This window comes from Hyperoodon ampullatus (assembly GCF_949752795.1).
Source record: "Hyperoodon ampullatus genome assembly, chromosome: 11".
Lineage (NCBI taxonomy): Eukaryota > Metazoa > Chordata > Mammalia > Artiodactyla > Ziphiidae > Hyperoodon > Hyperoodon ampullatus.
Genome location: NC_136924.1, coordinates 20,308,276 through 20,332,397, shown reverse-complemented (window position 1 = coordinate 20,332,397; position 24,122 = coordinate 20,308,276). Strand labels below are relative to the sequence as shown.

At 44.7% G+C, this 24,122-nt stretch overlaps 1 protein-coding gene across 1 annotated transcript; it reads left to right on the top strand.

The window, feature by feature from the left end:
• Nucleotides 1–328: 328 nt before the first annotated feature.
• HAL (histidine ammonia-lyase) lies at nucleotides 329–23,543 on the top strand (the record flags this gene model as incomplete). The annotated part of the gene is made up of 20 exons (XM_079715264.1): nucleotides 329–575; nucleotides 1,268–1,328; nucleotides 1,435–1,462; nucleotides 1,799–1,873; nucleotides 1,966–2,038; nucleotides 2,131–2,197; nucleotides 2,491–2,528; nucleotides 3,375–3,500; nucleotides 6,122–6,261; nucleotides 8,130–8,177; nucleotides 8,829–8,976; nucleotides 9,971–10,066; nucleotides 10,164–10,222; nucleotides 11,098–11,178; nucleotides 13,594–13,659; nucleotides 13,736–13,901; nucleotides 16,422–16,556; nucleotides 20,907–21,015; nucleotides 21,116–21,185; nucleotides 23,403–23,543. 20 exons carry the CDS (start codon nucleotides 329–331, stop codon nucleotides 23,541–23,543), a joined length of 1,974 nt encoding a protein of 657 aa, XP_079571390.1.
• Between the last annotated feature and the right edge of the window lie 579 nt (nucleotides 23,544–24,122).

Sequence of the window (24,122 nt, the reverse complement as noted above, 5' to 3'; positions counted from 1 at the left end):
TCAGGGCCCCTGCGGAGACAGGGCCGGCAGCAGGGTCGGCAGGCTCTAGGACCGAGGGCGGGAGAACCCAGGCCTTGCTGGCCGCAGACCTGGACGGCAGGTGGCAAGGCGGGCCTGCATCCCGCTCTCCTGCCCCTCCCTCAGCTGCAAAAAAACCGAAGGGACACCGTGGGGCGCTCAATAAATATTTGTCCAATGCGTGAATGAGTAAAGGCAAGGGAGGGGGCGTGTTCTGAAAGCCTATCCCACTTCTCCCTGTCAACCACACCTCGGTAGTCATTCCCGGATAAAACTCTCCCCTCCCAGTGACTGTCGCCAGCGGACGACCATGCCTAGGTATACGGTGCACGTGCGCGGAGAGTGGCTGGCGGTGCCCTGCCAGGACGCGCAGCTCACGGTGGGCTGGCTGGGCCGGGAGGCCGTGCGGAGGTACGTCAAGAACAAGCCAGACAATGGTGGCTTCGCCTCCGTGGACAATGTGAGCTTCCTCATGCGCCGCTGCAAGGGCCTGGGCCTGCTGGACCACGAGGACCCGCTGGAGGTGGCCCTGGAGGACAACGAGTTCGTGGAAGTGGGTGAGTGGCCGGAGGGAAGGGGTGCGAATCACTCGGCCGGGCATTCCCGGGAGGGATGGTCCCTTGTCCTCCCCAATTGGGGGGGGTGGAGCAGGGACGATGGGGACAGGATTCTCGCACACCCCTGCGAGGAAGGCAGGAGTCTTATCCACCTTTTACAACGAGGCAGCCGGCTCGGAAAGGAGGAGACTTCTTACGAGTAGCAAAGACTAGATTTGAACTCGAGACCACAGGGCTGAAGCCTTTTGCAGTTACTGAATCATTCTGAAAATCCCTTTGCCCTTCAAAAGAACCTCACCAGACTGGAGGCCAGTAGCATAGATTTAAAACAAAATTAAATCTATTTTGTTTAACGAAACTATCAAATATTAAAACACATAGATTTAAATATTAAATATATTTAAAATATTAAATATTAAAACAATAGAGTTAAAATAAAGCCGGTGATGGGGATGGAGGTGGGGTTGGATCTTGAACTTTCATTTAAACCCTTTCATGCCTGCCTGGCACCTACATCTCTGCCTTTTGCTCTCCTCCTTTGTAAATTTAAAAGCATGAGAAGTCGTTTTAAAGCAGCCACTTCTGTAGAATTTCGAAGGCAATTGAAGACCCCTTTTCTTGGTTTACCAGTAACGCCAAAAGTGGCTCTCCACTGTGATCCCTAAGGGGTCTCTCCTGCATTCTTGTTTCAGTTATAGAAGGGGATGCCATGTCTTCCGACTTCATTCCATCGCAACCAGAAGGAGTTTACCTGTATCCTTCCCTGCAGGCTTGTTGGTCTGCTCTGGGGGCTACTGCTGCCAATGACGGGGCTGGGGCTTTTCCACACTACCCAGTATTTTCCTTTACCTGGCTACAGATACAGCAAATACCGGGAACCCGAAAAGGTAAGTTTCAAACCACTTCCTTTTTTTAAGAAAATTAAGTTCCCCCACCCCTCATTTAAGGAGGGGGAGGGCTAGCAAAATTTATGACCAAGCATCATCAGTGAGGACACGGCTTTATCCAGCTCTGTGTAATAGGGAAAGGCATCATGCTTTTCCACTTCTAATTTGCCTTCCTCAACCTCCTCTTCAGCAAGCTGTCTTTGTAACGAGCACATTAGTGTTTGATAGTAGTGATAAAATCTCTGACGTGTCAGAGCTTAATTCTGCTTCAGGCTTCCCTACTCTTTTGTTTGACTAAGCTGTTTGCACTCACGGAGATTCCCTTCTTTTGTGTAGTACATTGCCTTAGATGGGGACAGCCTGACCACAGAGGATCTGGTCAACTTGGGCAAGGGACACTACAAAATCAAGGTATGCTGGAGGGAGGGGAAGGACATCCTCTGACCTTTTTCGCGGCACGTGTAAATCTTTGACATGTTCAGCTCTGACCAATGTTTTCCTAGCTCACCCCCACTGCTGAAAAGAAGGTGAAAAACTCCAGGGAAGTCATAGAAAGCATCGTGAAAGAAAAAACTGGTACCCTTTTCTCTTTGTATTGCGCAGTTCTTTTTATAGGCTTAAAAAATGCCGCCTGTGTCTAACTGTATAACGTCTGGTTTTTATTCTAGTTGTTTACGGCATTACTACAGGTTTTGGGAAATTTGCCAGAACTGTAATTCCTGTCAGTAAGCTAGAGTAAGTTTGATTCCTCCCCACCAAACACACACACAGTCGCATGCCACTTATTCCCATTTTGGAGATTTCTTTCAACAACAGAAATAATTAACATTTGCCCCAATTTACAGATAAGGCGGGTGAGGCTCGGATTAACTCACACATGAGTTGATACAGAAAACACAGACTTGCTGGTTTCTTCCATTGCCCCATCATGCCTATTCTGTCCCTCCAAAGACTTAATTATGTTCCCAGCTGAGGGAACATTTTCACGGTGAGGTATCTAAGAGGGTTTTTTTCTCTTTCTCTTCCAGGGAGCTCCAGGTCAACCTAGTACGTTCACATTCTTCAGGTAACTCACTCCAAACATTCAGTGCCTCCTAGATCTTGTTTGATTTGAATGAAGTGCAGTGGGTCCTCGGTATCTCCGGGTTCTGCATTCCCAGATTCAACCAGCCTGGGATGTTGGCTGAATCCACAGATTAGGAACCCGCAGATGCTGAGGGCCGACTGTACTACATCACTTTATATAAGGGACTTGAACGTCCGGGGATTTTGGTATCTGCAGGGGGGTTGGGTTGGGGGCCCTGGAACCGATACCTGGACAACTGCGTAGCACAGTGTCAGGCATCCTTTAACAGCGTCCAGAAGCTAGCGGATTCCAAGGAGTAGGTGTCAATTCTGCTGCCGGGGGTGGGTGGGGGCGCGGAGATGGGGGAAGCAGAAAGCATCAGACAAGACCACCTTTCAACTGAATCTCAGAAAAAGGAATGGGCCGGGGGAAAGGATGGGGTTGGGATGGGAGCGTGAATACCGTCGTGCCAAGAAAGTGATGCAGTCAGGGGAGAAATTAAGGCTGGAACTCGGGGAGGAGTTGTTCGGGACGAGGTGAGACGGGGAAAGTCTGTCAAGAATCCCATCAGACTGCAAGAGAGCTTGTGCTGAGGAGTCCAGACGCTATTCTAAGGGTATTGAGGAGGGCGGGGCGTTCACTGACGCTTCCAAGAAGGGGAAGTGAGAAGGCAAAACTGGATTCTCATATCTGTCTGGAAGATGAGACTTGAAGAAGCAAGAGAATCAGGAGAGAAAGCAGTGCAAGTATCTGAGCCAAGACGTGGTGAGAAATTTGAGATGGAGACGGCTGGGAGAAGGGAAAGATTTTGTTTTTCTTGGAGAAAACATCAATTCTGTTTTGTAGGTGTTGGGAAGCCACTAATCCCTGAGAGATGTCGGATGCTCTTGGCTTTAAGGATCAATGTCTTAGCCAAAGGATACAGTGGCATTTCCCTGGAGACTCTCAAACAAGTTATCGAAGTATTTAATGGTAATGCAACAGATACCCAACTGACCCTCCGATGAGGCTGTGTGTGTACCACAGGTAGACTTGATTGACGGGGTGGTGAGAAATTGGTGAGAAAAGGAGACATAAACTAATGGAGATGAGTGGAAAATGAACTTGGCAAGAAGTAGGTTAGCTAGATGGGGGTGCAAGGTAAGAGTGAGGCAGACTCTTTCTCCTGTGGACTTTCACCCATTCTCTATCAGCCTTCACTTAGCATGTGGCATCTTTAAGACTAGAACAAGCCCCTTAAGTTCAGGGCTGGAGAGAACCTTGGATTCAGTGGTGTTTGAATGTAGTTAGAGAAGTTGCATCAAATCATCTGGGCAACATAACGATTCCTGGATGTCCACCCCAAAGACGGATTCAGTAGTTCTGGTTGGTGCCTGGGAATCTGAAATCTTCATGCTCCCCAGGGGGTGGGATAGCCAGACTTGAATAACTGAAATTCCATCTCTTACAAAGGTAGAACAGAAATATGGAGACGAAAGACTTGCTTGTGATCAGGAAGCTGTCTAGTGCCAAGACAGGAGGCCGTTCAACTCTTCGGAGCTTGCTTCTTGGGATAATTCTAGGGTGGAGATGAGATCTGACATGCGTGGGAGGCCATTGTCCCTTCCTGCAAATAAGGCTAAACATTCTAGGTCAGTGGAAACTTGGGGACTCTTTGGGGTGAAGGAGAGGGAGGAAAAGCAGGGCTGGGCAGTCACACAGAGCAAAACACATGCTAGATTTTCTGTGCTATAGGCACAAGTGACCTATAAATGTGATATGCCCATCAGTGAATAGCAATTGAATGAACAATATATAGTATACAAGGCTGTGCTGAACCAACCAGCAGTGATTCAACACCTATTTCTACTCCCACCCAGTCTGCCTGACTATAAGCCTAAAATCCCACGTAGTGCAACTTCAGCTGTGAATCCACCTGTGCTTTATGGGTGAGCCCAGGGTACCTCTGGGTCCTAGCGTTCTGAGAATTCCCCAGGGTGAACTATGACCTGAAAGCTGACCTGTGGGTGGCACTGCTTTGTCTTACTGACATTACGTAGCAGTTGGAAAAAAAACTGCTATCCGTAGTCTGACTTTACCTTGGAAATGTCGCCTCCTTTTTGAGTAACTTAATGGGAATTTCCTCCAAAACAGAAAACGTCCATGTATAAGTGCTGGTGAGGTGGCAGACTGGGTGACCAGGAATTGGGCAGAAGAGAAGAGAGCAAATTGACTATGACGTTACCTCCCCAGAGAACCCGTTAAAACCGTGGTGCACCTTATCTTTCTAGAACAATTTGTATTACTTTTTTTTAATGTATTTTTTAAAGTTTTTATTGAATTTGTTACAATATTGCTTCTGTTTTATGTTTTGGTTTTTTGGCCGCGAGGCATGGGGGATCTTAGTTCCCCGACCAGGGATTGAACCCGCACCCCCTGCATTGGAAGGTGAAGTCTTAACCACTGGACCGCCGGGAAAGTCCCTGTATTACTTTTCTAATGTAGACATTTACATGTTTTCAAACATTCTCCAATAGGGTTTTTTTTGTTTTTTTGTGTGTGTGTGGTACGCGGGCCTCTCCCATTGCAGAGCACAGGCTCCGGACGCGCAGGCTCAGCGGCTATGGCTCACGGGCCCAGCCGCTCCGCGGCATGTGGGATCTTCCTGGACCAGGGCATGAACCCGTGTCCCCTGCATCAGCAGGCAGACTCTCAACCACTGCGCCACCAGGGAAGCCCTCTCCAATAGTTTTTAATGGCTACATACACCCATCAGTCCTATGAAAGTCTCTTAATTTCCTATCTGGATCATTTTAAACTTTATGTTCTTAGAAATATGGCAGCAAAGAATAACAGCTAGCTCCTGATCACATCTTTAAGATACATTGCTAGAATTTCTAGAAATTTCTAGGTCAGATTAGAACACGCCCAGTAACAGTAAACAAAGAAATAAGGCAGCAAAGAATAACAGCTAGCTCCTGATCACATCTTTAAGATACACTGCTAGAATTTCTAGAAATTTCTAGGTCAGATTAGAACACGCCCAGTAACAGTAAACAAAGAAATAAGGCAGCAAAGAATAACAGCTAGCTCCTGATCACATCTTTAAGATACACTGCTAGAATTTCTAGAAATTTCTAGGTCAGATTAGAACACGCCCAGTAACAGTGAACAAAGGGGCAGAGGACCAAGGAGAAGGAAGAAGTGAAGGGACGAGGTGGTCGTTATGGGGGTACGGGCTCCAGACCACCTTTCTTCCATGCGTTCTGACCTTAATTCTTTATGTACAGCGTTCTCCCAACCCCTTCACACAGCATATCCGAGCGTGTCCTGGCAAAAACCTGTAACGCTTCCCGTTGTCCTCAGGATAAAGTCTAAACTTAACGTGGCTTACAGAGAAAGCTTTGCTCCCGGGAGGGTCCTCCTTCCTTCCCTCCTTTCTTTCTCTCTTCCCTGCCTTTCTTTCTCTCTTTCTCCCCGTCTCCTTTTTCTTTCTATAGCAGTTCAGCCAGGTCCCTTGAGCATTAGTTGTGCTTGAGGAATTGTCTTTCCCTAAAGCGAGGATGGCCAGAATGAAGTTCTCTTGAAGTAACCGGTGCCTCCTTCTCTCCCAGCCTCCTGCCTGCCCTATGTTCCAGAGAAAGGAACTGTTGGTGCCAGTGGAGACCTTGCCCCACTCTCTCATCTTGCTCTTGGGCTAATTGGGGAAGGGAAGATGTGGTCTCCGAAGAGTGGCTGGGCTGACGCTAAATACGTAAGATTTTAATAACAGCTTCCACCTGCAGTAATTTCCCGAGGCTGGACACCAGGTGTACTTGCATGCTTTCTAGCACTCCATCCTTACAGCAGCCCGACAAGGGAGCCAATGTTATCCCTAGTCTATGGCTGTGACAACTGAAGCTTAGAAGTGTGGACAGAGTCAGGAGCTCAGCCTTAGCGCAGTACAGATGTCAAACCAGGCAAGGCTCTTAGCTTCCATATGCAGCTGTCAGCCTTCTGGACTTGGTGACCACCTTGGTAAAAAGGTACAGCAGCCAGTGTCAATTGCGGGAATTTATTCTGCATCTAAAACATTTCCAGTGCCTATCCAGGAGGTCACATGTTGTTGCAGGTTTATTTACTTGCTGGTCTAATAGGTACAGAGCTGTGGATCATAGCACTGACTTACAACCTCGGGAAAGGAGGCTCCACTCCCCGCTTTCCCCCCAAGCTCTCATCTGGTGGCCAATCAGAAAGGCTTGTTTTTGATAAAGCTTTAACGTTTTCTTCATTCATCTCCAAATTCATCAGAGCAGCCCAAAGAATTGTTTGAAATGTCATCTCTGATCTCTTGCTGGGAGGAAGAAGTTAAGGGAACAGATAGGCCTTCGGGGGGTTGGGTTCTAGATCACCTTCCTTCTATGCAGACTGATCTTGATTACTTCTCTATGTACAGTGTTCCCACGACCCACTTCACACAGCAAATCCAAGCATGTCCTGGCCAAAACATGTAATGCTTCTTACTGTCCTCAGGATGATGTCTAAAATGAAAGTGGCTTACAAGAGTCTTGCTTGTCACATCCACACCCCCCAGCCAAATCCTTCCCCAGCAACATTGTACATCACAGAAGCGAGAGGTGGCCCGCGGCTGGAGTGCCCTGTGTCCTAGGCAGAGGGACCAGCCATGTCCCTTCTCCTCTTCCTGCTTCTGATAAGTCCTCTGAGAAACTTCCCTCTCTGCTCTTCTGGTTCTTTCCCCTATAGGCCCACCCTGTCAAGTCCCTTTTGCCCCTCCTTTGTGCCCTCCCAGCATCTTATGTGATTATTTTCCACGGAACCTTACCCACTTCCTACCTCCTGTTACACTTAACATACTATGACTGTGTTTGCCCTTGAGCTTGTCTGTCTCCATTTTTCCTACCCTCAGCCCCACTCCTGGGACAGAGTTAATCATGTGATAGATATTCTAATAAGCTTGTGAAATTGACAGAGTCAGTGGTCCTGCCTCTGTGTCTTCCTTCTTCCCTAGAGGGACCTTAGCCTAGTGATTGCTTTCACTTCTTTTATTTCAGGGGAAGATCATTCTGCCCATTTCCCCTCAGGATTCTGTGTCCATCTCTTGGGCCCATAAGTCCCTCTTCACTGGTGCTCACACATTTGCCATACAAGTGAGAAGCCCTGCTCTGAGGTTCTGCTAGTGTTCAGACAAGTAGGACGAGGGTGGAGGACTTTTTAGGTCAAGCTCTGGAGGCCAGGGAATGTGGACAGAGTTTGGAGCTCAGCCTTAGTGCGCATGCATCTGGATGTGCATCTGCTCAGGAAGCAGCAGTTAAAAAAAAAAAGTGAATCACTAAAGTGGAAACGGAATGCAAAGGACCTAGAAACCAACATTCAGGGTTGATTCTGTAGACACTAGCCCCGATGTAGGTACAAAAATTACTCGAAAGCTAAGTCTGCTTGCAGAGTAAAGAACGGAACCAGAGGATAGACCAGCGAAGATAAACAGAACCAATTCACATAGGTCTAATCTTTTATAAGACAGACCTTTGGGCTTAAAAATTCTTTTATTGGATTCCACATGAAATTAGAAATACGCTGGTATTTCATTTGATACCCATTTTTACCTTTTAAATCATTCTACAGGTCCTGGCAGCTCATGGATTGAAACCAATTGTTTTGAAGCCAAAAGAGGTAAGGAGACTAAGGAAAGTTTGTTCGTTTTAACAAATCTTTACTTAATAGCTATTTTCAGTCTTAATATCAGCCTCACTGGTTTCTTAAAATAAACATAGCTTCCACGTTTGCTTAAGTTGGGCACTGAAGAAAGGGCTCTGCCATAAGCACTGAAAAGACTCTTCAGGCCACAGATGCCTAGGGGTTCTCTTACAGAAGAACTTAAACTTCAAATCGGGATCTCTAAGGACCCCTAAAGATGCTGTAAGCCAACATCCCTTGGGATGCTCTAAGCCAAGAGTCTCGGACCAGAAATTTTTCAAGGTGTCTTATCTATAATGATGAGAAGTTGAAGAAGAAATGCAGCATAATTAAGAGCTAAAGATTTGATATGCCATCTACATTGGACCACCATTGCTGCCTTAATGACGGGGATACTTAACAGCTATTCCATTTGCTAGATTTATACTAATGATTTCACATATGATGGCACTTCATCCTTGCATACTTAAGTAAGCATTACTGCCCTGCACTTTAGAAACCATGGATCAACATCATTCAGCTGACAGGCTAACTTTTCTCTTATGAAAGCAAAAGATATGAAATCAACTCGCACATACACTTGTTACAACAAACAGCGTTAGGAAACTTCTCTCCCCTTCCACAAAGGGTCTGGCGCTCATCAACGGGACGCAGATGATCACCTCCCTGGGCTGTGAAGCTGTGGAGAGAGCCAGTGCCATTGCTCGGCAGGCTGACATAGTGGCGTCCTTGACCCTCGAGGTGTTGAAGGGCACCACCAAAGCCTTCGATACTGGTCAGCATCTGGCTCTTTTGTTGGTTTGCTCTTCATTCAGTCAGAGCTCAGGTGCGGGGGGGAGGGGAGGCTGGTCAAGGAGTTCAGACGCGGGAGTGGTGGGGGTAGATGGTAGGGAAGAAGAAAATCCAAGTGCCTGTGCCGTCGTAGGACTGCTGCAGCTTCACCTAGGTTACGCCACACTTGACCCTTCAAACGACCATGTTTCACAGACAAATGCTGACCCAGAGGGTTAAGTGACCTTCCCCAGATCACCAGCTCTGACTCCCATCAAACTACATGTTGTCTTAGGAATCTATGGGCAGGATTTGAGAACTAGAGTAGGATTAGTGCTGATCCCCATTTGAAAATCGGGAGAAAAAAAATTGTCGAAGTGGTAGCTTTTCTAGAAAATAATGACTTGGAAAGACTCCCTACTCTTGTATATAGTAGGACCAAAAAAACTGTCTAAAAATGACTTAGTTAAATTAGGCCACTATTGAGCTCCCTTCCATTATGAGCCTAAATCTTTTTAGGGTAGGCCCAGTGTCTTGAGTTGAATTCCCAAGAGATCTCAACACGTAGTTTGCACTCAGATATTTAAAGTAGAAAGAATAAAGTCCATAAGGAAAATCTTGCTTTGGAGTTAAGTTTCTAATCCTGAGTGATGGTTAAGGACCCCTGGACTTTTGAGGGCTGTGTCAGCACAGTGGATGGTTCTGTGCCAGTGATGGTAGTTCATTCAATATAAGAATTGCTCAGGGCTTCCCTGGTGGCGCAGTGGTTGAGAGTCCGCCTGCCGATGCAGGGGACACGGGTTCGTGCCCCGGTCTGGGAGGATCCCACGTGCCGCGGAGCGGCTGGGCCCGTGAGCCATGGCCGCTGGGCCTGTGCGTCCGGAGCCTGTGCTCCGCAACGGGAGAGGCCGCAACAGTGAGAGGCCCACATAACGCAAAAAAAAAAAAAAAAAAAAAAAAAAGAATTGCTCAGACTTTTCCTCTTTCATTAATTCTAGACATTCACGCTGTTCGCCCGCATCGTGGGCAAGTTGAAGTCGCTTTTCGGTTTCGGTCCCTCTTGGACTCAGATCACCACCCATCTGAAATAGCAGGTCTGGGCGTGCCTATGTGAGTGAGCTTATTTGCTTTTGGAAATAATTGGAAAGAACTGCTAACATGCCCCCTGCCATCCCTGTATCTTTTCCACAGAAAGTCACAGGTTCTGTGATCATGTTCAGGATGCTTACACCTTGCGCTGCTGTCCACAGGTAAACAAAAAAGCTAACAAGTTTCTATTCTTTCCCCCAGTTTGTCGGGATGGGGAATAGAAAGAGAGGAAGGTGTAAGAAAGTCATGTAATGGTCAGTGGTAGTCCAGGTTTCATTCCTGCCTCTATTAAAAATGATGTATATGTAATACTTCCACTTTCCAGTTATCGTAAAATTTCTGTTCTATATGGTAAGCTGCTTGTTTCCCTTTGAATTACTTTGCTCAACCCCTGTGTAGAGAAGTCCAACGGACAGCTTGTTGTTTTGGTTTAGTGCCCTAACTTTAAAAAATTCTTAGTAATAGCATCATCCTAACCAGTTAATGGAGTTTTACTGGCTCTACCTGTTACATAGAACTAGAACCAGTCTGCCAGGAACGTTCACGGGAAAATCTAACCACAATTCAAGGGCATATCCATGGTTAGATCTTAGCGGCATTTAACAGGCAGACATAAGCCATTATAAATGAATCTGTGAGTCATAACTTTAAATATAAAATGCAGATGACCTGGGTTGGCATGAGGCAACCTATATTGCAGATGTTCCAACTCATCTGCAAATGGCAATTAGTTAAGTGACGGACTAACATGCATCTCAAGAGTGAAACAATATTTCAGGTTGTACCAAGTTCCAATCTGTAGGGTACTAAAGAGTCCTCCCTAGCATAAATACCCTCCTGTCCTTGTTCTCAGCAAGTTCTGTTCTAGCTTAGCTAGATGGAAAACGTCTATGGGGAAGAATTGCCAAATTAGCTCTACAGTAAGAATAAATCCCAGTTTAAATGTTCTTGCTATTCTAATAAGAATATCAGACTATGTGACAGGGACCATTATCAGTGTCTTCCATGTATTAGCTCATTTGATCTTGTCTTTTAGGTCCACGGTGTGGTGAACGACACAATAGCATTTGCGAAGAACATCATTACCACAGAAATTAACAGTGCAACAGATAATCCTGTATCTTTTGATGGTTTACTAAGCTGTGATTATAGAATTCCAGCTGGTCATTTTAAGATCTAAGTGATCATTTTGTGTAGCCTCTCTGTTGCTCCGTGTCATAGACTAAGTACTTGGGCTCCGAGGTTAAATGCCTTGCTCTAGAGCCGAGCTGGTAAGTGGCAGAGGCAGGTGTGTGAACCTAGTCTCAGGTTCGGAGTCTAACGTGCTGTGCTTCCAAAACTGACAGGTGAAAGATTAAAAGGGGTATTTCCAACACTGGCTGCAGGGTTTCACGAAGACCACTGCCCTAAAACCCACTGCTGAGGTTGTTGGTAGAAGGATGAAGGTCTACATCACAAGTGTGATTGTAGAGACCCTGGGTAGGATGGCATTTATGTGAGCCTTCCTAGGGCTAGTGATACCATGGTGCACTAAACAGAGGCAACCTTTTTAACACTTAGCTAAGTATTGATCAAAGAGTTCTGGCTTTCCTCATCCTGAGTTTATTTCTGACATGGAGTTTACTCCAATCAGTGTTCCCATATTTGTACAAAGAACAGTAACAACGCTTCCGTCTCTCAAGGATGGAGCCCTTCTTTTCCTGGGTATCTCAGCGTCCTCTTGTTTTTGCTATGGAAGGTTCTGTGATGGCTTAGTTCCCCCCAGAAGTCGATGTGATCGGTCAGGAGGCACACAGGCAAAGTCTTCACAGAGACAATACTGCCTTTGAAGACCATCCAACCCCTTAGGAATCTATTTCTCCTATTCCACATCTGCCTCAGTTCTTAACATTGGAGAAAGTAGCCCTAAAAGTCTTGCACAGCCCGGGCTAGCAGAGAGCAGCTGTATAAGGTTTCTCACTAGACCTTTTCAATGTGGCTTCTCTGACAAGCTTACTTCAGGATGTGCGTTTTATGTCCTCTCAGGTTGTTTTACAGTTAAGTCAGACCCAAGCTAAATACCCCTCAACTCACTAACCCTCCTCAACACCATCCACCCCCAAATGGAGAAGTAGTTTTCATGAACTCCATGCATTCCTCTCTCATCCCTTATTTCTTGCACTGTAGAGCAGAGGTATCCATTCTACACTTACATAATTTAGACTTGAAAGGGTATCTTATGGAGTAATAAAAAGCAAAACAAATAAACAAAAATACCATTAAATTACTGGCCAAGGGAGGGAGGATCATTCCCTGCTAAATTCTTCCCCCACCACTTGCCTCAGCAAAAATTTCAGCCGAAAGTCCTTTACTTTCTCAGTGAAAGATTCTTAATTGTTGATGAATTTCCAGTTGGCTAATATTTGGGAGTTCTCCAGCAATACTGGTGTTACCCAAAAGAATATTTTTCTCAATCTTCTGTTGCATATATAGACCATCTATTACATAGTTGCTGGATATTATAGGAGTTAACTTCTAATTGCTATAACCTAATAGCCAACAAACAAATTTGGAACAACTAGAGAACAGATGTTGCTTAAGTTGTAAATTGGCACAGAGATCACTTGCTATAAGGATTCAGAGAATGGAGAGAAGACCAAGGCCTGTCGTTGGGGGCGGGTCCATGGAAAAGGGCAGGAGCTAGGTCTAAGAGGCTCACAGTTATATGCACAGAAAAGGGTAATTCCAAACTTGTTAAGTAACACATGCACCTCTACCTCTTTGGAAGTCAGAACCTTTCCTACACAGTGTGAGTTCCTAGTTAATAGGTTGTGAATAGTCTTTAGTCCAGTAGGTGAAAATTAGCTCTTTGGAAAGTCTTTTGCTGCCTTTGTCAGGGTTCCTGTTGACTTAAGTAAAATACATGATGGAGTGGAATGATCCCTGAGAGTCTTAATGTTCGGTGAGTCCAAAGTTGCCACTGACTTAAGGGGGTTTGCAATGACCTCTTGGCCACCATTTGCTGTGGACACTGGCACAGGATCAGTGAGTAGAAGGTTTGAAAGTTTTCCCAGAGTTGATTGTTCCAACAATTTGGTGGTTGCTCATCAGCAAAATCTTCCATTCAGCAGGTTCTTCGATGGAGCACAAGCTCGCAGTGCCCATTGAAGAAACAGAATTTGCTTTTAAACTGGTGTCCTGATTCTGTTCTTAGTTTCAGGTTATAAACTTTTTGAGGGCAAGTACTGACCACCAGGTTAGTAATGTTATGGCGCTTGAGGGTCTCTCATCCCAAGAGAAAACATCATTTCATGCTTCATGTTTCTTTGACCCCCAAGTTGGGTGGACACAATCATCTTTAAGGTTTTTGTTTTGTTCTGTTTACCTTTGTACCCCTTCATGTCAACACCTGCCTGTGGAAAGACTCTCCTTCTCTCCACCCTACCTTTGTACAAGGGCTACCACCTCAATGTTAGAAATGAGCAATTGGGGAAAGAGTTATACTTGAAGTGATCACCAAGTGTTCTGTGAAAGCCTTAACCTATTTTAAAAGATGGTCTTTGCCAGCAGGGGAGAGACTGTTTCTGGAGGAAACTTCCATGGTGAATATCCAGCCAAAGTAAGCTTTTTAGAATTGCTCCTGACCCTGAAAGCATATTCTAATACAGGCTAACTGAATTGAGACACTCTTTCAGGCCCTGGACTATTTGGCCATTGGCGTCCATGAACTTGCTGCAATTAGTGAAAGAAGAATTGAAAGGCTCTGCAACCCCTCCCTCAGCGAGCTGCCTGCCTTCCTGGTGGCTGAAGGTGGTCTGAACTCTGGATTCATGATAGCCCACTGCACGGCTGCAGCCCTGGGTAAGCACACTGCACTTTGCCCAGAATGCAAGCCTTTAGGTGGATACACCTAAAGGCCTTTCCATTTTACCTAAAAGTGTCACATTTTGTCTTTGAGATCTAACGTTTTCACCACCTCCATGTGCATCCTCAATACAAATGCTGCAGGTTTAGAGAAACAAATATAAAATAAAACCTAGGCAACATTATACTGAAACATAGTAACACACTAATGAGGTTGTAAATAAGGAGGTTTCCACGATTTCTCTGTAGGAAGCAATGTGACATCACATGTGAACTTCATCTTTGTCGTTTTTTCACTAATCTCAATTTGAAGATTATCAGAATGAAAAAGGCAAAAGATGTTTATAGCTACTGGTGAAACTTGAACTGATCCAAATGATTAAAGTTTGGATACATTCCATAAGACATACCAACCACTAAAAACGTAAGGATGTGATTACAACATGCAAAAATGCTTATAAGAAGCAAGATGCCCTCTATGAAAATTGAGCTTTAATACAGCAGATTTCTGACTCGAGACTGTAAGGGACAGAGAAGTAACATCGGAATAGAGACTGGCACAAAGGAAGTGCAAAGGGCTTCACTTATATTTACTCAATCGTCAAACAATACCAAGAGGCAGGTACTATTATTTCCTCCATTTCAAAGATGAATACTTGAACATCCAAGAAGTTAAGTGACCTACTCAATATTGCACAGCTAGTAAGAAGTAAAGCAGAATTCAGAGCCAGGCATTTTGGCTTGCAAATCTGTGCTCTCACTTCAATTAATGAGGATCTCTTTTTAATCAATATTTAATCCTAAAATATGGTTGCCAAATTTAACAAATAGAAATGCAGGCTGCCCAGTTAAATTTGAATTATTCAGCAAATTATCTGGTACTAAAAAATTATTTGTTTTTTTTTAATCTGAAATTCGAATTTAACTGGGCATCCGGTATTTTTTCTGGCAAACATACCCAAGAGGCAGGATAGCATAGTGGCTCATAAGAGCATAGACTCTGGGTCCGAATCCCACCTCTGCCCATTTACCAGCAGTGTGATATGGAGCAAGTCTTTTAATCCTGTTGACCCTCAGTTTACTCCTGTGTAAAATGGGGGTGATAAATTTACCCAACGGGGCTGTTTTGAGGATTAAATTAATGAATGCGTGGAATGCCTTAGAATTGTGCCTGGAGTGTCATGAGCACCAAATTAATATTAGTTGTTGTTACTATGACTACTCACCCCTTCCTCAGTTAAGTCTCACACTAAGACTCAACACAGCCAACAAAGAGCCACTGAGTTCATTTTCTGTCCAGTATTTTCTATTTACTCACTTACCTCCTTAGTAAAATATCCCTCTAAGGGGCAGCAACTTCTCACATTAACATGGGGGGTGGTAATTGATTTTCAGAGAAGCGTTATGAATTTGGGAAGCCTTGTTTGAATGTGTTTCGCTGCCCTAGCTGTCATCTGAAGTTGCTCAGCTTGCTTTCATTGTAATAAAACTGGTGGTTTTCTTTTTTTGGCCACTTGTATGTTACGTTTCTGAACAAGCCCCACCAAACCAGGTGATCCACATAGCAGGTTCAGGGGCCCAGGACTTGCAGTGCTGAAACCTGAAAGTTCTGGGCAAACCAGGATGAGTGGATCACCATTGTTTATAGTATATTATCTCAGGATCCCCTATAGCATAGAAAAGAACTGCAGCTTCACTCAGAGCTGCTCTCAAAGTTCAAAAAAAGAGGGGAAAAAACTCTTTGCGTTTGACCTTTCCCAGCTTCTGAAGCTGGGGAGAAGGAACTCTGTAATCTAGGTTCTTGCTACTTAAGGTGTGGTCCTCTGGCCCAAAATACAGCCATCACCAGCAATTTGTTAGAACAGCAGAATATCAGCCCCCATCTAAAACTCAACATTTGCACTTTTAACAAGACCAGCGATTCATCTGCACATAACGTTTGAGAGACAGCAACCTAAGCCAACTCTAGACTTCCCCCCACCTCCCCAAGACATCCCCGCAGTCATCAAGCCCTTGCTTAAACCCAGTACATCCACTTATGTCATCATTGAACAGTCTCAACTGTAAATCTTCTCGCTCAAGATCTGTGGGTCCAGCCTCAATCCCCAAACGCCACGCCTGAATTCTGACCCCGCCTCCTCTGGTCACATAATCAGATTGTCCTCCAATACCTGGAAATGACCATCACCTTTTTTATCTCAAGTCTCCTTGTCATGCTAAATGCTCCTAGTGTTTTCAACTTGGCTTTGTAATATGAGGGTTCCCATCCCGGTCTTATCTCAGAACTCACTAGAGTTTTAGAGTCCTTCTCACTTTGGGAAAAAAACAACAACCCAACCTTCTTCCTTTTCCCAAAGTAACTTTGGAACATCTGGTGCTTTGCTGACGACCAAGAGCTCCTGGAGAGGGTATCCCATGCTGAGGGGCACTTTGGGAAGCCATGTGTCACTTTGGCAATTTTTCTATTAGGAACACACATAAGTATGTCCCTAACTTAACTTCTCTGGCCTCTTGCAGTTTCTGAGAACAAGGCCCTATGCCACCCCTCGTCTGTGGACTCTCTCTCCACCAGTGCTGCCACGGAGGACCACGTCTCCATGGGAGGGTGGGCAGCAAGGAAAGCCCTCAGGGTCATTGAGCACGTGGAGCAAGGTAACCCCAGCCAGCCCGGGACGCAGGCCTCCCTGATAAACTATACGCCAGTGGGCCTCAGAGTGGGATCCCCACCGGCCGTATCAGAATCACCTGGGAACTCAGGGCCTGTCCCAGACCAGCTGAATCAGAGAGCCTAGGAAAGAGAGCAGAACAAGCTGGGTTTAGCAAGCCCTCCAGGTGGTTCTGATGCTCGGTGAAGATTAAGAACCACGCCTGCTGGCTAAGCCAGTTCATCAGCTGGCTTTTTTTTTAATATGAAAATTTTAAAACATATTCAGAAGTGGCGAGATGAGTACCAGGAACCTTCACATGCCTCACTCTAATTCAACAGTTAACACATTTGCTTCATTTTTTTTTCTTTTTTTTACTTTTCCCAAATTATTTTCAAGCAAATCCCTGTTGTCACGTTTTCTTCCTGCATGCTTTCTCTCTCAAATACAAACACTTTCTTATCCACCATGATGCCAGTATCACATCCGACAAAAATCAACAATAAGCCTTGGTATCATCGAGTACATATTCAAACTTTCCCCAATTATCTCAACGTCTTTACAGTTTGTTCAAATCAGGATTCAAGACCCACCTGTTAAACTTGGTGGCCAAGGTTTTAAGCTTCTTTTCATGGACAACAGTCCCCTCTCCTTTTTTTTTTAATTCATACCATTGACGAGTTAAAAAACCACGTCAGTTTTCTGACAGAGGAGGACGTTCTGGATTTACCTGTGAGCTTCCTTGTGGTGGTACTTCTGTGCTCTGTCCCGTGATTTCTTGTGTGTTGCGGTTGGTCCTAAAGACTTGACAAGGGCTTCCCTGGTGGCGCAGTGGTTGAGAGTCCGCCTGCTGATGCAGGGGACCCGGGTTCGTGCCCCGGTCCGGGAAGACCCCACATGCCGCGGAGCGGCTGGGCCCGTGAGCCGCGGCCGCTGAGCCTGCGCGTCCGGAGCCTGTGCTCCGCAACGGGAGAGGTCACGTGAGAGGCCCACGTACGGCAAAAAAAAAAAAAAAAAAAAGACCCACGTGAGAGGCCCGCGTACCGCAAAAAAAAAAAAAAAAAAAAAAAGACTTGACGAGATTTAAATCCAGCCTTTTCAGCAAAGAGAGCTCATAGGTGGAGCCGTGTTAAGTCAACCTCTTCACTGCTTGTTTGGTTTCTTAAAGAGAAACTGCCTTCCTTTAGGCATTGTTCTCTAAATTCCTAAATTTTTGCAACTGTATTGGAAGCAATTGGCTGACAAAAGAATACCACTATTTTAAGATAAATGTGAGAGAGCTGAGTATTCTTTTTTTGGTAACCGCTCTGTTGACATATAATTCATATACCATACAATTCACCCATCCAAATTGTACCTATTCAGTGGGTTTTAGTAGAGTTGTGAACATATCAGAGTTGTGAGTCAACCCCACAGTCAACTCTACAACATGTTCATCTTCCCAGAAAGAAACCTTGTGCCCTTTACCATCATTCCCTTCTCCTCCCTGTCCGGCCTGATTCGGGTGGAAAGGCATGTATCACTGAGCACAGTTGATTAAGTGGTGAATGAGGTGTTCTCTGCCCTCTTGGAAATTAGAGTCTATCTAAAGAGGAAGACATTGAACAACAACTTGGCAACTCTTTGTAGCACTTCACAAAATTCTGACTAAAGAATTGAGTTAGGGCTTCCCTGGTGGCGCAGTGGTTGACAGTCCGCCTGCCGACGCAGGGGACACGGGTTCGTGCCCCGGTCTGGGAAGATCCCACATGCCGCGGAGCAGCTGGGCCCGTGAGCCATGGCCACTGAGCCTGTGCCTCCGGAGCCTGTGGTCCGCAACGGGAGAGGCCACAGCAGTGAGAGGCCCACGTATAGCAAAAAAAAAAAAAAAAAAAAAAAAAAGAATTGAGTTATAGGAGGCTATAACTGAACCTGACCTAGTTTGAAGGGATGAGAAAAGGCATTTCCAAAGGAGTATTTATGATGAAGACCTGAAACGAATAGGGCCAGCTAGTTGGGAAGAGGGGAGCAGTATTTAATAAGGAAAGGGGATGTGTGTGCACAAAATACATTGCTCTGGGCTGCGTGGCAATGATGTACAGATGCCCACACTCAGGAAGGAGCTGGGATGGATGACGAAGGGGCAGTTCTCTACGTGGAGGCAGCTGACGGCCGCAGGAGGTCAGGTGAGAAGAATACCAGCAACAGGGAGGCGGTTGCCCTCCGGGGAAAAGAAGACCTGAAATGTTACCAGCCCACGGGAGGAAGGAGGGAAAACTTTTCAAAGGGAGCAGCTTAAAAAACCCAGTGTGGGGACTGCCCTGGCGGTCCAGGGGTTAAGACTGGGCGCTTCCACTGCAGGGGGCGTGGGTTCATCCCTCTGGCTGGGGAGCTAAGATCCACGTGCCCTGTGGCGGTCCAAAAAAGAACAGGAGTGAGAGGGAGTCTGAAGCCCCAGCACGGACATCAGTCAAGGCCAGGGGATGGTGGGGAGGTGGGACGGAAGGGGATGTAAGGTCAGGAGAAGCAGCCTTTTCTTAGTGAAAGGGACACAGGTATAAATTAGCCTCAGATGTCCATAAAGTGAATAGCGTCAGTTTTGAAAACTTTAAGAACGTCCTTGAAATATATCTAAGTAGAACTATTACTTATTTGCTCAGGATGGTTTTAGTTCATGTGACTCATACTCTGTTAAGGTGAAGAAAATATTCATGGGAAACTAGAAGGTACTTCCACGATTCTAAGGATATTTTAAGTGTATTTAAATTTTTGGAAGGGAAGGACCAAGGTGGTTATTAGGCCACTGAATATCAGCTTATTTCAAAATAAATGAGAATTGTATTTTTTAAAATCCAGGTAAATCAAGATACACTGAACCCTTTGCATCTGTATCAGTGAAGTGTGTGGTTTTTAAATCCCATCTGATGGCATCAGGGAGAACTTATGGTTGTAAGTGGCAACAAAGAGCAGTTAGCAGAATGCTGGGAGATGGTTACTCAAGGTTTTCCTGACATGTTTCACGTTTATCTTGCAAACCCATCTAAGAAGCTGTCTGTTATATGCATTAGCAAAATCTGCCATTTTCCTACTCACATTTCTCCAACCAAGAGGCCAGGTCTGTGTCATGTGGGTGAAGGCAAATCGGGAAGATTAGCCAGTTCTGATCTTGAGCTCCAGCTCTATGAAATAAGCATAAGCACTTATTTAATAAGATGCCTTACTTCTCAAAGTTTCCAGTTCCTTACGTGTAAAGTGAGGGGACTGGACTAGAAGATGTGAAGTTTCTTCCAGGTCCTAATGGATTCTGTAACTTCATCCTCTCCCATTGTGACCTGTCTGTACTCACCAGAGTTTGGAATGTGCTTCATAAATTTTAAGACAAGAAGTCAAATGTTTTGGGGTTTTTTTGTGTTTTTTTTTTTTTTTTGCGGTACGCGGGCCTCTCACTGTTGTGGCCTCTCCCGTTGCGGAGCACAGGCTCCGGACGCGCAGGCTCAGCGGCCATGGCTCACGGGCCCAGCCGCTCCGTGGCATGTGGGATCTTCCCGGACCGGGGCACGAACCTGTGTCCTCTGCATCGGCAGGCGGACTCTCAACCACTGCGCCACCAGGGAAGCCCTCAAATGTTTTTAATACTCCATTTTGGTTAACCACTTAAATTGCCTCTAAATTGTCTTCTTGGCAAATAACAGAACCCAAAGTGGTTTAATTTTGAATTGTATTTCTATAAAAAATTCTTCATTAGACTGTATCAGATGTAGAGAGATTTAGATTTCAATATTCAGAGTGGATCTCAAGGTATGGTACATTCCACAAGCGTTCATAGCTAGGAAAAGACAGTGTAAAGACGGTTTTATCAAGAATCTTAAAGTTGGCAAGATGCCAATGGCTAGAATTTCAGTTTTAGTGGATTTGGGAGCCTTTAAGTTTGAAGGTTTGAAACAGACATTGGAGAATTAGTTCCAGGGCAACCAAAGACTCATCTGCTCATTCACTGGCTCCTTCAATCCTTTGATGAAAGTCTATCTGCCAGGTATTTCAGGCCATAGGGAACAGCAAGACTGAAAACAAATTAAAATTTACCCGAAGGTGGAAATAGGAAACAGGTCATCCATCTTGATCAGCTGAGGGCAGAAGGGGAAAGCTGATTTACCTGGATAGTCCTCCCCTTCTCACCATTAAAGATGCAGCCAAGGGGTTAGAAAAGCACATTTAAGATGGTAACCAAATACCAAGGGATCTTCATTCTCCCCATAGACTGGGAGAACCAACCATCTGTTAGTTGGCTGGCGATGGCCGTCAGCTTGCATGGGATTTATATCCCTCAAGCATGAAGTCAGACTCTAATCAGCCGTCCCCTCGTCCTTCCTTGTTTCAGTGCTGGCCATCGAGCTTCTTGCAGCCTGCCAAGGGATAGAGTTTCTACGCCCTTTGAAAACTACCACTCCACTGGAGAAGGTCTATGACCTGGTGCGCTCAGTTGTAAGGTAAAGTCAAAACAGATTCCTGGAAAGTGACACTGTTTTAGAACTTTGAACCCTGGCAGCAGTTAACGTTGGCTCATGGTTTGATGTGCTGTCTCTGCAGGCCCTGGATAAAAGATCGCTTCATGGCCCCAGACATTGAGGCAGCGCACAGACTGCTCATAGAGCAGAAGGTAAATTGGCTACTTGGCTTAGTTCTTAGTTTGGGGTCGTTATGGGAAAGCAAAGTGGGAGTGGAGAGTGGAAAAACATTCATATTCTTTTGCTTCCTGGCTGTTCCTTGGAAGTGAACCAAAAGGTACTCATGCAACTTTCAGGGTCACTAAGAAACTATTTGATACACTCTTAAGTGTCCCATGTTGCACCCAAACATGGACTATCTAAGGATTAGAAGCTGGAATGAATTTTAAATGGAATTTGGGGACAAGTATTTGTGGGAAGAAAATGAGATAAAAGGTTCATGGATCCCTCCCCATCAAGAAGGTTCTCTCTTATTAAAAATACATTCTCCTTCTGTAATGCTATCGCCACCACCACCACCTGGTTCAGTGACTGCATAGACCTGAAGAGAAAACAAATTTCCCGAGTTTTTATTCAAAGGGATCTGGATGTGTCTAGTGCACTGGTGTGTCCTTCCCCATCACACTGGGTGAGATACAGGGTCTCTTTATTGCTTCTTCCCTCTGGCTACATTGACTGCAGACGCGTCTGATAGGGACAGATGCCTAGAATGCGGACTCATTTTTAAAATATAGTTTTAAAGTTCTTTAAGCCTTTCATTTGTAGGTATCATGTTCCCTAGAATTGCTTGACTTTCCCCTAGAACCACTGCGCTGCTCTTGGGGAAAAATTTTTTTCCTTTGACCTTCACCCCTGTCATTTCTAAGTGTTCCCTATACCCTTTGAGGGGAATTCCCTTGCTTGCTGCCAACTTTGGTGCTAGAAGAGAGGTGTGTGAGAGCTCAGCCTTTTTTAAAATTGAAATAGGATTGACATATATCATTATATTTGTTTGCAATATAATGATTTGACATTTGCATATATTGCAAAATGGTCACCACAGTACGTCTAGTTACCATGCACTACCACACACAGTTACCATTTTCTTCTCGTGGTAAGAACTTTTAAGATCTATTCTCTTAGCAACTTTCAAGTATACAGTGCAGTATTATTAACTATAGTCACCAAGCCGTACATGACACCTCCAGGAGTTGTTTACTTTATAAGTGGAATTTTGTACCTTCAGACCCCCTCCACCCACTCCCCCAAACCCCTGCCTCTGGCAACCACCGATCTGTTCTCTGCATCTATGAGCTCATTTTTTTTTTTTTTGTAGATTCCACATGTAAGTGAGATCGTACGATATTTGTCTTTCTTTGTCTGACTTATTTCACTTAACATGATGCCCTCAAGATCCATCCATGTTGTTGCAAATGGCAAGAGTGCCTTCTTTTTTCAGGGCTGAATAAAATTCCTGTGTGTGTGTGTGTGTGTGTGTGTGTGTATCTCACAATTTCTGTATCATTCATCCATTGATGGACACTTAGGTTTCTTCCGTGCCTTGGCTATTGTAAATAGTGCAGTGAACCTGGGGGTGCAGATATCTTTTCAAGGAGGTTAGCTTTTGAAAGAATACATTTTCTAAGGTAATACAAAAGAATAGGAAATGCTCCTTCCCTGTCAGCGGCAACCAGATAAAAAGCAGCTATAATATAAACGAAAAGCCAGACTTTAGTTTGAGAGATGTTATGCTTGAAAGGAAATAGGTTGGTGGGTAGAGGTAAACACTAAACAAGGCTGTGAAACAGTGCTTTTCAAACTGAAAAGTGCACGTGAATTTCTAGGGGATCTTGTTAAAGTGCAGGTTCGGATTCAGTAGGTCTGCAGTGGGGCTGACATTCTGACTTGTCCCAAGCGATGCTGATGCTGCTGGTCCAGGGGCCATGTTCTGAGTAGCAAGGGTCCAAAGAACAGAGGGCATGTGGCATGGAAAGAGAGCAAAGAGTGAATCCACTGCCTCTTATCATTTAAGGCTTGCCTTAGAAAACGCACAGTACCATCCTTGAGTGACTTTCCTTAATTCCATCCACACTGAATTCGCTGGGTTTTGTTTGTTTCCTGGCTTGTTTTGCTTTAGAAGAGTAAGCAGCTGAAAACCTTCATGGTAACTTTAGAAACATTTTGGACTTTGTATTTTAAAAGCTGTTAAAGCAACCAAAGACTCATTGACAGATCATGTGTCAAATGGCTTATAATAAAAGCAAGCAAACAGCTGCTGTGTTATCTAGTCAGTTAGAGATAATGTTTTGACTTCACATGAAGTTGATGTTTAATGGCATGTGAAAACAATGTGGTCAACACTTTGACTTTGTTTTGTCCTTGCATTTCAGGTTTGGGGAGTAGCTGCGCCATACATCGAAAAATACAGAACGGAGCACATTCCGGAATCAAGACCTGTTTCTCCAACAGCATTTTCATTGGAATTTCTGCACAAGAAATCGACCAAAATCCCAGAGTCTGGGGATCTTTAATGCTTTTTGTCACGAATTAGCAGATCAGATGGTACTTAGTTTAACAGCAAACAGTATTATGCTGAAGGAGAGACCTGAGAACTTTCTCAGGTGGATCAATCAATTATATAATTCAGTTCTAATACCTGCTCTGGTTAGGCTGGTGACAGTATTACATTTACTAAATCTAGCACTGGTTACAGATGCAGCTGGTGTTTCCAGATTATAGGAGTTTTCTTGTTTCTTAACGAAATCTACAGGCCACTCACTCTAAGGGTGAGAAGACTAACCACAACTGCATGGACCTTTGACTCAATATTAGATGAACTCAAATCTTGAGACAGATTGATGGCATTGTTTTCCAAAAACATTAGACTTTTGTGAATCTTTTTTTTTGTTTTGGGTTTGTTTGTTTTGTTTTGTCAAACTCTCCACTAGTTAACTTTGGCTGATTGTACTGTGCCATGCTATGATGAATGTTCCTTAATATGTCTTTGTAAACAATACTTTTTAAGACATAATTAGTTCTTAAGCTGCTTTTTCTTTTATTCATTGAATCATAGTAAAGAATAGTCAATAGGTCAACAAGAGATTCTGTGT